This window comes from Mirounga leonina, unplaced genomic scaffold (genome assembly GCF_011800145.1).
Source record: "Mirounga leonina isolate KUSES-001 unplaced genomic scaffold, KU_Mleo_1.0 Mir_53, whole genome shotgun sequence".
Lineage (NCBI taxonomy): Eukaryota > Metazoa > Chordata > Mammalia > Carnivora > Phocidae > Mirounga > Mirounga leonina.
In genome coordinates this window covers 12,511,796-12,526,733 of record NW_023270807.1, presented here as the reverse complement: position 1 = coordinate 12,526,733, position 14,938 = coordinate 12,511,796, and the positions used below count along the sequence as shown (strand labels likewise).

Genomic DNA, 14,938 nt, shown 5'->3' with positions numbered 1-14,938 from the left:
CGCCGACGACAACGTAACTGCCCGGCAAGAAAAGGCCACACCGCAGGAGGATGTGTGACCAGGCAGACAGGGGACCTCAGGGAGGACCCAGCAGCGGCCATGTTGGCCTCCGCGACCCCTGGGGCCTCCCGACGATCCTCCGCTCCCGCAGGCTGTGCCCGCTCCACCCTCCAGACGCAGGCAGCGCCCGCCCCCCGCCCCCCGCCCCCAGGCCCGCTGATTGGCAGGCGGTGCAGCGACTCCTAGAGCCCGGCTTTGGTTGGGCAGGTCCAGCGGAGGGCACCGTCCTACCCCAGCCAATAGGAGGCAAGAGGCGGGACCTGCGGCCGGGAGGCGGTGCTGGTCAGGTGCTCCGCGCCGAGGCTGCGTGCAGGTGAGCCGCTGCAAGTTCAAGGGGCGATCCTGGCTTCCGCTACCTCCTCGCTATTGCCCCCGGGTCTGCGTGAGGGACCCCCACCCTCCTGACCCTCCGTCCTCTTGTCCCAAGCTCACGCGGACCGTCCGGATCGCTGCGAGGGTAAGAGTCCAGGGGAGTGGGCTGCTTCCCTCCTGGGGACCCACACGGCTCCTGTTGTCCCCTCAGACCACCCCCCTCTTTCCTCTGCACACGCACACAGCCCACGTGGGGACACCTGCCGGCCTCGGTGGGCGGGAGGTCTGCGAATTGCGAACGTATTCAACGCCCCGACCCTGCCCAGTGCCTAGGTTGGAATCCCAGGGGGAAAGATGGGGCACTACATCGTTCTCTCGACGTCTAGTCCCTCTAAACACACCGACTCCTCCCTCACTTGCCCTTTCTCCGCGCTTCTTGGCGCCCCTTCCCTCAATTTCCAAGGCTGCCTGTGGGGGAAGGATTGGAGGGGTGGAGAAACTGGAAAGCAGCCCGGTGAAATCTGGACCCAGAACTAGGGATTTCACTGCACTGTGCAGCAGTTTGTGCAGCAGAAAAGAACGAAATCTGCTATTTCTTTCATCCCCACCCCCATCTCTCTCTTTATTGCTTTATGTCATCGATGTGATAATATTGATTCTTCTTACCAAACATTCCTAAGCTGTAGACAACACTTAGCCTTTGTTTATTTTCTTTTGTCCAGGAAATGAGTTCTTTCCTACTTACCACAGTCGCTGAATTAATTTACTTAGAGGAGCGATTCTCGGCCTTTTGGCTAAGATCACGTGTAGTATCTGTTCTTATCAGTTTAATTTACTTAGAGGAAAATCAGGTGTTTCATGTAGTTGATTTTTTTTTTTAGCCTTAAATTATATTTGTTTCATAACAGCTTTCCTGCCTTGTGTTAGGAAGGTGAAGGAGAAGGGAAAAGGGAGAGGAGACAGCATCCTCAGCCAGATGTTAGTAAATATAGTTGGAGTTCCTTATTGGAACTGATTTTTAAATGTTCCTTCCAGAATTGGAAACATTATTGCCATTTGAAAAATAGTTTTTAAATTTAATTTTTGAACCATTGTCTGGAGACCAATACCTAACGCAATTTCAGTTTAAGTAATGTTCTAGGTATGGTGAAATCATAGTTAAAAATTACTGTATCTGAAAGCAAAGCAAGCACACCAAGCAGTTTTTATTTACCTATACCTATAATATAGCAAGCGAGGCAAGACAGGATCTGTTTTTGAGGTTTAAAATATCTTCAGCATATTCAAATTAGCAAGGTGTCAAAAGCTGAATTCAAGAGACTTCTTGGCACAGAAGTGTGGATAGATCCAAGTTTTGGTGGGCTTACAAATACCTTCATGCAAGAATGGACAAGAAAAGGAGAGAACCAAAAATACTTGCTTGATTTGCAAGCCCAATGAGAGCTCACAAAATTTACCTACGTGTTGTTTATCCCTATTGCCTTTTGTTAGCTTTCTTGAGTAGAATAAAAGCTTTTTAGATGTATATGCAGATTTAAAGAAAATGAACCAACCAACAACCTTGATCCAAAGGGAGTCTTTAATCCTGGCAAGTGCCTTTTCCACACATATCACTAAGATGAAATATGGACGAATTTTAGCTTTCAGAAAATCAACACCAAATTTCAGAATTATGTTTCTGTTCATACAGAAACTGTTTTAGTTTAAGGAAGGCTATGCTTTAATTATGAAATAAATGAATGCAGTTTACATTTCACAAGTATATTTGAGTATCACAAATTTTATGGCACTTCAAAAAACCAAGTTCATCTATTTTCTTTCTTGAATAATATCCCTAACCGTGATGAACCAAACATAAGGCTTTGGCTTTGAAAAATAGAAATGTATATGTTGTTTTTTTTTTTTAAACATTATTACTGGATTTACTAATGGTACTTTCTTGTTTCTAGGCTCCTGTAGTTGGTCTAACCATAATGATAAATACATTCATAGATATTAATTTGACTATATAAACTTTACTGGCCAGAAGTCAGAAGTCTGGGTCCCCTGCAAAAGTTTCTGAAAAGTTTTTGTTTTTCTCAAAAGTAAATTATATTTTAAAATGATATCTGGTGAGTTTACTTAAATAATTACTTTGAGAAATGTTTTGATAAATTCTTGGAAAGTAACAGTTTCTAAAATGCAACTAAATTTCCTAGCTTTATTATACAGGAAGCCCCAGGTCTCTTATTTAAGATGGAGCAACATAATTCTTCCAGGCTGTGATTTATTATATGACTGGGATTACTAAGTACCATCACTGTCAGTTTTGGGTAAGGTATACCAAAAAAAAAAAGATATTGCCATTGACTTCTATGTGTTTTTTTATACAGATTGTCTTACACTGAACTGATCAAATACTTTGAAAATGACTTCAAAACTCCTCTGGGGGTCCTTCGTACTTGCTGCACTAATATTCTCAGTTACATTTTCTCTCCAACCAGACCAGCAAAAGGTTCTACTCGTTTCATTTGATGGATTCCGTTGGGATTACTTATATAGAGTGCCAACACCCCATTTTCATTATGTTATGAAGTATGGTGTTCATGTGAAGCAAGTTACTAATATTTTTATCACAAAGACCTACCCTAACCATTATACTTTGGTAACTGGCCTCTTTGCAGAGAATCATGGGATTGTTGCAAATGACATGTTTGATCCTATTCTGAATAAATCTTTCTCCTTGGATAACATGACTATTTATGATTCTGAGTTTTGGGAAGAAGCGACGCCAATATGGATCACAAATCAGAGAGCAGGACATTCTAGTGGTGCAGCCATGTGGCCTGGAGCTGATGTAAAAATACATAATAGCTTTCCTACTCACTACATGCCTTACAATGAGTCTGTGTCATTTGAAGATAGAGTTGCCAAGATTATTGAATGGTTTACATCAAAAGAGCCCATAAGTCTTGGTCTTCTTTATTGGGAAGACCCTGATGATATGGGCCACCACTTGGGACCTGAGAGTCCGCTCATGGGGCCTGTCATTTCGGATATTGACAACAAGTTGGGATATCTCATACAAATGCTGAAAAAGGCCAAGTTGTGGAACATTCTGAACCTAATCATCACAAGTGATCACGGAATGACCCAGTGTTCTGAGGAAAGGATAATAGAACTTGATCGGTATCTGGATAAAGACCACTATATCCTGATTGACCAATCTCCAGTAGCGGCCATCTTGCCAAAAGAAGGTAAGTCTGACTGAGTGGTGATCTGGGGCTGGGGCTGGATGTGCCCAGTGCAACTGAATGGAGAATTTTTGTTTCTGTATCTTCAAAATATACTTGCCTGTGTCATGGTAATAGTCTAGGGTGTAATCCTTAGACTCTGAAAAGACAAAATCTCTTTTCTCAGCATGTAATTTTTCACTTTTCCCAAGAATTTTGAAATTGATGTTCTGTCTGTATTTATGGCAGATGGATTTAAACCATCTTGGAACCACCAAAGATGATGAAAGCTATAGCCTCCTTTCTCAGAAAAATTGAGATGGAAAGAGACATACAGAATTTGCATGCAATTACAGTGATTTTATGGAAGCCCTAAATTTAGCCTACTATGGATCCTTTTGTGGGACCTGCTTATTAGGGAAGCAGTGCAGTAGAGGAAGGAGAAAGCATGGGTCAAGCTGAAAATTTCTTTTCCCTGATTATAAATTGAGGAAGTCATAACAATACATTGAACTTCTTACAAACCTTTCCTCAAAGCCTCATAAGTGTTGTCACCTAAGTGTTACTTCTATTTTAAAGACAGGTGAACTAGCTCAAGTTTAACCTCCCCAGATCACAAAGGAAGTGCAGAGCAAGACTCAGACTTCTGACTTCTGTTTTATCACCATCTAGAGTTAATCTAGATATCAAATGAGAGAACAGATTGCCTTATATCCCTCACAAGGGAATCAAGAGGATCATATGAAACAGCGAATGTTAAAATATACATGTGCACCTGCACACAAACTTTTTAACAAACTTTTAAAATTTTAACAAATTTAACAAATAACAAGTCTTTTGTTGTTTGAGGAAATCACATTAACTCTTCAATTTTCCTTATAAAATTGGAATGTGTCCTGTGTTGGGGTGTTGCAAGGCAGGGAGGAAGCCCCAACAAATGGATTTGAAAAACAAGAAAAGGATTAAAGACGCTGCATTTGCAGTTACAGGGAGTACTTGTGCCACACCTCCAGGGTGTTAAAGAACTCTTCCGTTTCAGAAGCTGTGTTCTGGTCTGCCCTTCTCAAGTGCTGCCTCACCCTCCAGTCAGACATTTTCTGTGCTCCTAACTATCAGAACTTAGCCTTCGTTTCATTTGAGTAAACATTTTACTTAGTGCAGCCAATTGGGGGGGGGGTGTGTGTGTGTGTAGTTAAGTCTTTACATTAGAGATTTCTAGTTCTATATAATGTCCTCTCAGTTCTGTAAAGTGAATTTACGTCCCGCAGAAGATGAATCATTTCTGTTTCCCCCTCAAGATTCTTTCCTCAAGGGGATAAGAGTCTTCAGGTATCTGGCTGTATTTCCCTATGTTCTGCCCGCTGGTGGTTTACCTCAGGAAGACATATTCATTGGCCTCTGTTGCCTGGGTGGTTTCTCTGATTGTAACAGTGAATGCCTGGTTCTGAGTGCCTCTCCGTATCCTTCCTCTTTGAGGTAAATTGGACGAAGTCTATGCAGCCCTAGCTCATGCCCATCCTAATCTTACTGTTTACAAAAGAGAAGAGATTCCAGAAAGATGGCATTATAAGTACAACCATCGAATTCAACCCATCATCGCCGTGGCTGACGAAGGGTGGTATATTCTACAGAATAAGTCAGATAACTTTCTGTGTGAGTATGTCGCACCGTTTCTTCCCATTCTGCTCGTTGTTTGTTGGAGTGGATGCTGTGGGTAATAATGCAGCAGTGTATTTACGAATCAAATAACTTAACTGGCGTCCTACAATAATAGCAAATCACAGATCCTTGGGACTTTAAAAAGAGGTAAGTCCCTAAACATTCATTTCTCTGGAAGTCATCAGACCAAAGACATGCAGAGTGACCTCAATGGCTAATTATAGCCATCATGTTCCTGAGAAAAACCTAATTGGAAATTTACAAATGGAATGATTTTCTGCATCTGTTTTATGTTCTACTTTCATAATGTAATCTCTATTTTTATTTGCAGTTGTTAGCTTTCTAGTTTCCTATGCCCTTCTGGCTCTACCAGATACAGGCCACCTTTATTTTAACCCTTGGAAACACTGCAAAAAAGAAGTGCAAATGGCATGGAGGATCATATATCAAAATGTATTTTTCTAATACCTAGTGATAAAATTTTGGAGATATTTCCACTGGATTAATCTTAAATATATTGGACATCCCATTTGAAGTTCAAACATGCAAAAGAAGGGGCTTTCTGCCATCCTTAACGTGTAATTTTTCTCTTACATAGCTTCTAACAAGGTAGTCAAATGGAAAAGCCATCCACAGGATTTTACTCATCTTTAATGGGCCCGTCATATGCCTATTTGCTCTTTAACTCCCCGCTTTGTATTGCCGGGGACTGACTTCTACAGACTAAATTTCCCAGGCTCCTTTGCCAACTGGTTTCTGGTTAGATGTGGCCAAAATCATAGAAGACACCCGCAGGAGTTTGGGAGGCAGGAGTTGGGAAGAAGCCAGGGTATTTGCCCCGCACATTCTCTGTCTTAGGCGATGTCGCTCATGTTGACTTCATTTCCTCTGTGATCCCAGCTCCCTCTGGACAACTTCTCTCTCTACAGCCTCAGCTCCTACTGGGCAGTCCTGGCCTTTGGGCTCTGGTCACACCACCTCCTCCCTTCTGTCCCTCCAGCCATCGGGGGGACCAAGGGGCTGTTCCTAATCCCTTGCCATCATCCCGTGGGTGCTTCTCAGCTCTTAGCACTTTCCCCATATGAGCTGCCGTCTGGTGGACTACCTTGCACGCCTGCACCTTTGTTGGTGGACGTAGATGTTAACGCGATGACTGATCAGCTCCCCGGGGACTTGTTTCTCCTCTGTTACCGGGATAATGAAGGAACCACATTGTATCGAAACTACACAGGGATGCTTTCTTCAGCCTTGGTCCGTGATATATCTAGGAGATGTACAGAAATGTCCCCAGAGGTAGAATTGGGTTCCTATCGTATTTATTGACAAAAAGAAAAGCGGTTGCCTGACCATGGCGTTCGTGGTACACTTGGGAGTCACAGTGGCAGATACGGGTGCCTGGTTTCTGGCTCTTAACACAGGTTTTACACACAGAGAATGATCTGTAAGCCGCTATTTGTGCACACCAGGGGAGCTGTTTTAAGGAAGCCTTTAAAAAATAATCTTTTGGGGCGCCTGGGTGGCTCAGTTGGTTAAGCAACTGCCTTCAGCTCAGGTCATGATCCCGGAGTCCCGGGATCGAGTCCCACATCGGGCTCCTTGCTCGTCAGGGAGTCTCCTTCTCCCTCTGACCCTCCTCCCTCTCATGCTCTCTGTCTCTCATTCTCTCTCTCGCAAATAAATTAAAAAAAAAAAAATCTAAAAAATAAATAAATAAATAAAATAAAATAAAATAAAAAATAATCTTTTGGGGGCGCCTGGGTGGCTCAGTCGGTGAAGCATCTGCCTTAGGCTCAGATCACAGTCCCAGGGTCCTGGGATTGAGTCCTGCGTCAGGCTCCCTGCTCCACGGGGAGCCTGCTTCTCCCTCTCCCTTTGCCCCTCCCCCCACTTGTGCTCTCTCTCACTTTCTCTTTCTCTCTCTGTCAAATAAATACAGTCTTAACAATAATTTCTTTCAAAAAAATTTCTTTGGCCATGAGAAGAACTGCTACTTTTATATGTTCAGATTCTCATGTACTGTGCAGATAGCTCGTATGGTAGAGGGGTTGCTCAAAAAAGGACTGCTATCTCTGAGGAGATTTGTACTTTTACAGTTAATGTAAATCTGAGGGGCTCTCTTGAAATTTTGGTGTGGTGAACTACAATTACACAATAGATGGGTCAGACCTATTTTTGATAGAAAGCCTTAATAACGCTCCTATTCATGTTATGTTCAACATGATTATTTCTTCAACAAATAAATACATGAAACAATTATTTCTTCCACAAATAATTAAGTGTTGGCCAGTATATTCCTTCTCAACCTGAGTTCCACAAGAGAATGAAGTCCTGATGTCTGAAAGCATATGGTTCTCAAAATATGTTCCCTGTAGGGCGTCCGGGTGGCTCAGTAAGTTAAGCGTCCGACTCTTGATCTCAGCTTGGGTCTTGATCACAGGGTCGTGAGTTCAAGCCCCGCATTGGGCTCCATGCTGGGCATGGATCCTACTTAAAAAAAATAAATAAATAAAATAAAATGTTTTCGTGCTTCAATTTTATATCTCTTGATAAATCAGAAGACTTCTAAAGCTTTTACTTTATTTGTAGCTGCACAAGCACACAGTGCTAAATTGTTTTGGTCTGAACCACCAATATCAAGATTTTACCCAAAAGTCCTGACCTTTATTTATCCGTAGTGGATTATAGCTGTCACTAGGGGTTTGATTTTGGGGGTGTCTTTTGTTTTCTTTATTAATTGTGTGTCCCCTTTTGTCGGTAATGATGAATTTACTGTCTTTATGACTAAGAGCACCTTTATCCCTTCATCTTTAAAACATCATTGGAACAAAGTAGATACCTAACAAGTAGTGAATATTAGCTTACCTGCCACCAAAAAAAAAAAAGTAAAGAAAAAATCACTTTCATTTCCTCTGACTTGGCTCAGCTTTGCTCGTTACCCCTCCTCCTCTGCTGTTCCCGGCCGCTTCCGCCTGCGAGAAAGATGTGTCATCACTTTGACTTTTCATTTTCTGAAGTCAACATGATGGTGTTGACAGCAGCAGAGATTGTTCCTAAAAGATTATTTTCTTTTAAAAGATCAGTGAGTTAAACTTTGCATTTAAGTTCGGAACTGGACAGCACAGCAGTTATTTTCGTCTTTAGTGCCCTCCAGGGGGCTAACGTATTCGTTCGTGTTACCTTCCCAGTAGGCAACCACGGTTACGATAACGCGCGAGCCGACATGCATCCGCTGTTTTTGGCCCACGGTCCTGCCTTCAGGAAGAATTTCACGAAGGAAGCCATGAGCTCCACAGATCTGTACCCTCTGCTCTGCCACCTCCTCAACGTCACCGGCATGCCGCACAACGGGTCGCTCGAGAGCGTCCGGGATCTGCTCCGCTCCGCAAGCCCGGGAGCGCGTCCTCGCGCACCGAGCCCCACGCTCGTCCGTGGCCGCGCGGAGCCCGGAGAAGACGAGCGTGAGGAGCCCTATGCTTATTTCCTGGGGGTGTCGCTCGGCAGCATTTTGGTGATTGTCTTTTTTGTAATTTTCAGTAGACATTTACTTCGCAGTCAAGTACCTGCCTTACCGGACGTGCAGGCTGAAATCGCGCAACCGTTGTTACAAGCCTAATGCTGCTTTGAAGTGGAGATGGTGTACTTATTTCAGTGTTTAAAGGTTTCAGATTCTAGGAAACCAGTTTCAGGCATTTGCCCGGATCATTAGGCAGTTATAAACAGAGACAGGAGCGCGCGTGCACGCACACACACACACATCATTAGGCAGTTACAGACAGGAGCGTGTGCGCGCGTGTGCACACACACACACACACACCAAGTACACATACCCACAAAGGATTAAAGTGGGGAAGTATGAATCTCTTACTCTCTCTGGCTTAGGGGAAGATAAAATCCTGCTTTATTTGGACATGGCACATATAATATATATATATTTAGCACCTTTGCACTAATTAAAGTACCTTATGTATTGCACTTTAAATTACTCTCCTAATGGGTACTTTTATATGAAATGCACTTTACTGACGATTATGTCTTATAATTTGGTTGAAAAAGACAAATTTTTTTTCTGCCCACATCACAGAATACTTGTTATTTGTTGTTCAAACTGAATGAAATTTCAAATAATTCCTGAAAAATGTCAAAATCTGTCTCCTTAAACCGGGAGTGCAAAAAGAAAGTCAAAACTGTTGGAAATTAAATGTGACAACCTTTGTACATCGAATTTTGGAGAGATGCATTCCCAACAGCAGGATGCATCTGTGGGCATTCCTTCTCATACTTCTTTCTAAAGGACATGGGTTTTCATTTTATTTTTCTTAAAAAAAAAAAAAAAAGTTTCAAGTACTGACGGATTCATTCTAAACATGCCGTATCTGTCATGAAATTCATGATTGCTGTTTTCTGAGGAGTCATTTTGCTCTGATTCTATAATAATGAAGACACCGTGATATCCGTGTCCTTCCTATGTAGTCCAGTCCGTGTCCTTCCTATGTAGTCTACTGTGAACAGAAGCCATCGGAGACCATCCCAGCAATAAGCTTTTCTTCTTGTTCTGTAGTTATTCGCTTCTTTGAAAACTAAATCACTATTAATCACATTAAAAATCACATAAGATACAACAATGTTTTCTTTTTGGTAACATGTAGTAAGAGAGCACGAGCATCTTTAAGACTTGAGCATTTGCAGATCCAGTCCCAAGAGAGCACAAGCTATGTTAGGTAAAATGTAGGCCACTTGATCCACAAGAAGGGCTGTGCGGAGCTAGGGAAGGAAAATTAGGTGGGACCTTGTCTGAGATGTTCCCACTGTCCCTAGAGCAGTGCTGAAGGGTGCCTTATGGCAGAAACCAGTGAAATAGCTCTTAGCGGGGACAGGTATTGAAACAAGAGGAACTGAGATCATAGCCTCGGTTCCTGAAATAGTGGGACACCCACTCACCAGGTGCTCAGAGGGATCAAAGATGAAGTCAGGTTTACAGACATCTGTATGGTCACTCAGCTCCTCTCGTTTCAACCACCAAAGCTGTGCTTTAGATCTCTGAAGTAGTCAGGTTGGGGGGACCTAGGGTTTACCTGTCGTTTCTTAGAGGAAAGAGAAAACCCTGGAAAGAACAGCTTTCTTTGAAAAAAAAAATTATATAGACAGATGGCCCATAGATGATACTGTGATTTTGTGTATATTAATGCACCAACTGGCTCATGATTAGGTAAAATGGTGTAGGTATTCTAGAAAGAAAAGGTAAAGCAGATATAAAGAACAAAAGTCGTTTCACCTTCAAAAATAGAGTTGAATTTAAGTACTATTTAGAATAAAGCGAATGCGTTATTTTTTAAATGATACCAATAAAGAAGTTTGGCCCTTGATTCTCATTTCATTGCAAAGCCTTTTAATCAAATAGAATGGAATTCCTGGACGGGTACTGGCATTAAAAAGCTGAGAAGTTAGATGGTAGGTGGCAAACTCAAGAAGTCTCTGAAGGAGACATTTTGGAATCCTCAGTGGCCACCCCTCTTGGCTTGCTGCATAGCTGTGAACTTTACCAGCATCACTGAGATGCCAGGATAATGACCAAAAGATGAAACTGGTCGATTTAAACGCATTACTGTTTAAATGCTGTCTGTACATTAAAAAATTGTTGCATTAAATTCATTTTAGAATTGCCTTAGTGGTAAGAGGAAAGCAAATGCTGTACCATTGATGAAATCATTAAAATTCTGATCTGAATATTGGATTACTGCATGGTTTCTTTTATTTACACGTACTTCGTTTCCTGTAAAATATAAGCAGTAGAGTTTACCTGAAGGAAAGTACAATTTTAACTTTCGCTGGGACATCTAGTCACGCATCACACCTCGAGAGCTTTTTTGTTGTTTTATCTGCACATCTGCATGGTCAAGCTTTGTATGCACTGAACACAAATGAGCACATAGAAATAAAATTTAGGCTAGCTGATCTTGCAAATTGTGAGAATTTTTTTAAGGTCAGAAGAATGGAGTACCTCCCCCGCCCAACCCCGCCATTTTTGCTGAACATCACCCATCAACCATTTTGTACAATCTATTAATTGATAAGATTTGTCTTCACTGTACGTTTTGCAATTTCTTCTCCCTTATACCACCTGACATTGAAATTTAAACCTGCTTTTCAAAATGCTCTCTCACCTCTTCAGGTAAAACTAGGATCCTGTTAACTTCAGTTTCTTACAAGAATCTATTACCTCTAGAAAATCTAATGGAGGTACTAGCTCTTCAAGTTGGTAAATTTTTCTAGCTGTTCATTACCTAAGGGGGACAGACTCGAGAATCCTTAGAGCCGGGAAGGATCTTAGGGACTGTTCAACCCCCTTGACAGCTGTGGAATGATGTGCATGCCCGTAGGAATGTCAGCTGGAAGCAGGACCCAGGATCAGATCTGATGCGCACTGGGCGGGACAGGACTTCAACAGAATGAATGTTGAGGGGACACAATTCAGTGCATTTGGCACTCATGATAGTTGGATGTTGAACCTTCTGACTTGGTTGATTGTTTATCTCCTTGAATATTTCCCAACTCTGTTGCTGTTATACCACTTGAGAGACTTCATCTTCCAAGCCATAGCCTTTTCATTTTTTTTTTTTTACACATTAAAAGTCATATTTTTTAGTTATCCCAAGTTCTTGCTTGTTCTGTTCTTTGTAATACTATATTATTTATTTTAACTTCCTTAAAGTAAAACATACTCAAACGTGTACAAAGGGTAAATGAGGCCAATTATCAGAAAGTGAGTAAATCCATGTAACTGTCACTTTAGAGGAGAGAGAGAAAATATAACATTACCAGTTCTCCAGAAAGATCCTCGGTTCTCTTCCCAAGCACTCCCTCCTCCTTCCGGCTAAAGGGGACTCTGTCCTGACTTGGAATGCAATAGAATAGCTTCCCCTATTTTAAATGTTATCTAAATGATCAATACGACATTTTTTTTTAAAGATTTCATTTATTTGTGAGAGAGCATGCAAGAGTGGTGGGGAGGGGCAGAGGGAGAGGGAGAAGCAGAATACCCCCTGAGGTGGGAGGAGGGGGGAAGGCTCAATCCCAGGACCCTGAGATCACGACCTGAGCCCAAGGCAGACGCTTAACCAACTGAGCCACTCAGGTGCCCCAATACGATACACTTTTATGTTTGTTTTTTTTCACTCAAGATTATGTGAGATTCATCCATATTCTCGTGTGTAGCCCTGCTTTATTTCCATTGCTTCATGGAACGACATTATATGAATATACCACAATCTTATTTATGTATTCTAGTTTTGGATATTTTTATCATTTCCAGTTAGATGTTACTATGAATAATGCTGCTATGAGTATTCTTTTACATGTCTTTTGGTGCATATATGTATACATTTTTGTTGGATATATTCTTTACATCCACGATTTAGCTAAGTTTTCCCAAAAGCAGAGTCTGCGACACAGGCCTGTATACAGGCAACTTTTGTGTGAATTGATCACCAGAAGTAAGAGTGAGGAACAGGGAGTGAAAGAGCTGCAGAAAAGCCTATACGACTGTAAGTCCAAGGATTGACCACCGTCAGGATTGATTGGGGCTCAGTCCCGCAGCACCTTCAGAGGAGACTTATGAAATAAATCTCAGAACTGTCTGCCTGAGGAATGCAAGAGGGAAGCAAAGCATTTATCCATCAACTTCCCAATCCCGACCCCCTGCCCCGTTAAGAGTGGCCGCATGGGTATGAACTCCACATACTTTTGGGTAGTGCATGCACAAGTATAAAATGTGACCTCATAGGCATGCTGTGCTGTAGTCTCTGGGCCAGGAAGAACGAGGCTAAGCATTTTCAGGTGGCATCTGTGGGAAGTTGGTCTGCGCCAGGATGAAACTGGAGGTAAGGGGTGGGCTGAGTGGATTTGAGACATCAAATGAGTGTCTGATACACCCACATGTGTATGGATTCTTCATTTTAACCAAGGTCATCAGTTCTGTTCATCTATTTGTCTATCCTTGTGTCGACACCATACTGACTTAATTATTACAACTTTATGATAGTTCTTGATGTCTGATGGAGTAAGTCCTATCATGTTATCTTTAAGGTTGTCTTGGCCCTTTTTATTTATTTCTGTATCAATTTGAGTCCGCTTCTACAATTCCATAAAAAATAAATAAAACTCTGCTGGAATTGCTTGGATGCAATGACCAGTTTGAGGAGAATTGACATCTTTACAATGTTGAATCTTTCAACCTATAAACAGGATACAGCCTTCTACTATTTTGGTCTTTTTTTTTAAGATTTTATTTATTTATTTGAGAGAGCGAGAAAGAGAGAGAGAGAGAGCATGAGTGGGGGGCAGAGGGAGAGGGGGAAGCAGACTCCTGGCTGAGCAGGGAGCCCAATGTGGGGCTCAATCCCAGAACCCCGAGATCATGACCTGAGCCGAAGGAAGACGCTTAACCGACTGAGCCCCCCAGGTGCCTCTATGTTGGTCTTTCTTAATTCCACTAGATGCTATAATTTCCTGTGCAAAATTCTGCAGGTATTTTGTTAGATTTAATCCTGAGATATTTCGAAAATGCTTGTCGATACCAGTATAAACGATACCAGTTTTAAATTTTCATTTTCTGATGATATATAGAAATACATTTTATTTTTCTATATGGACCATATACCCAGCAATTTTGGCAAGCTTCTAGTTTGATTCCTTTGGATTTTCTGTGTATGTAATCATGTCATCTGTGGATATGACAGTTGTATTATTTTTTGAATCTTATAGGATTCCTTTCTCTTGCATTACTGAGTTGCTCTACCTCCAGTGCAATGTTAAATAAAAGTGATAACAGTGGACCGCCTTGCCTTCTTTCTGATTTTAGGAGAAAAACATTGAGTATCTCACCACTCAGAATATTAGCTGTAGGTTTACTATATTGTTATATTCTGATTCAGTATGACACTAGCTGTAGGCTTACGGCGTATGTATCAGCTTGAAGTTCTCTTCCAGATTTGGTGAGTCGGTTTTTTTAAAAATAATAAATAGGTGTTGAATTTTGGCAATGCTTTTTCCACATCTATTAACATGATCTTGTTTCCCTTATTAATAGAGAGGGTAACACTGATTTTCAAATATCAAACTAATGCTGCACCTCTGGGATAAATCTCACTTGTTTATGTGTATTATCCTTCTACAATACTGCTAAACTCAATTACGTGTTTTGTTAAAGAATTTTTTTTCATTTAGATATTGTTCTATGGTTTTCTTTAAACATCTTTGTCAGATTTTGGTACCAGTGTTATACTGGCTTCATAAAACCAGTTTGGATATATGTTCCTTTCTTCTCTATTTTCTGTAAGAGTTTGGGTAAAATAATTTCCTCCTTAAATGTGTGATACAAACTAATCAGTGAAACCACTTGGACTTGCGAGTTTTCTCTGTGGGGACGTTTTTGATAACAAATTAATTTTTGTAAAAGACATAAATAAGGCTATTAAGATTTTCTATTTGATTTTGTATCAGTTTTGGTTAAGTTGTATTTTTCAAGGAATTTGTTCATTTTACCTAAATTGTCAAACTTACTGGCATAATATTCTCGATATCCTTTTGATAAAGGTAGGATCTGTAAGTGATGGCCCCTCTTTTATTACTGATCTTGATAAATTTGTGCTATCTCCCTTTTGTTTTTCTTAATCTTATTAGGGGCTTATCAATTTTAT

At 41.3% G+C, this 14,938-nt stretch overlaps 1 protein-coding gene and 1 pseudogene across 2 annotated transcripts; both read left to right on the top strand.

Annotated features, from left to right (window-relative positions):
• Positions 1-310: 310 nt before the first annotated feature.
• Positions 311-10,974, top strand: ENPP5 (ectonucleotide pyrophosphatase/phosphodiesterase family member 5). Of its 2 annotated transcripts, none has more exons than XM_034990453.1 (4): positions 311-373; positions 2,745-3,608; positions 5,061-5,237; positions 8,429-10,974. In XM_034990453.1, the coding sequence occupies exons 2-4, from the start codon at positions 2,780-2,782 to the stop codon at positions 8,854-8,856; spliced, it is 1,434 nt and encodes a 477-aa protein (XP_034846344.1). In that variant the 5' UTR covers positions 311-373; positions 2,745-2,779; the 3' UTR covers positions 8,857-10,974. The 2 variants fall into 2 exon arrangements, with proteins under 2 accessions (XP_034846344.1, XP_034846345.1); XM_034990454.1 differs by having other exon boundaries at positions 369-517.
• LOC118001727 lies at positions 1,147-1,264 on the top strand (annotated as a pseudogene).
• Positions 10,975-14,938: the final 3,964 nt, after the last annotated feature.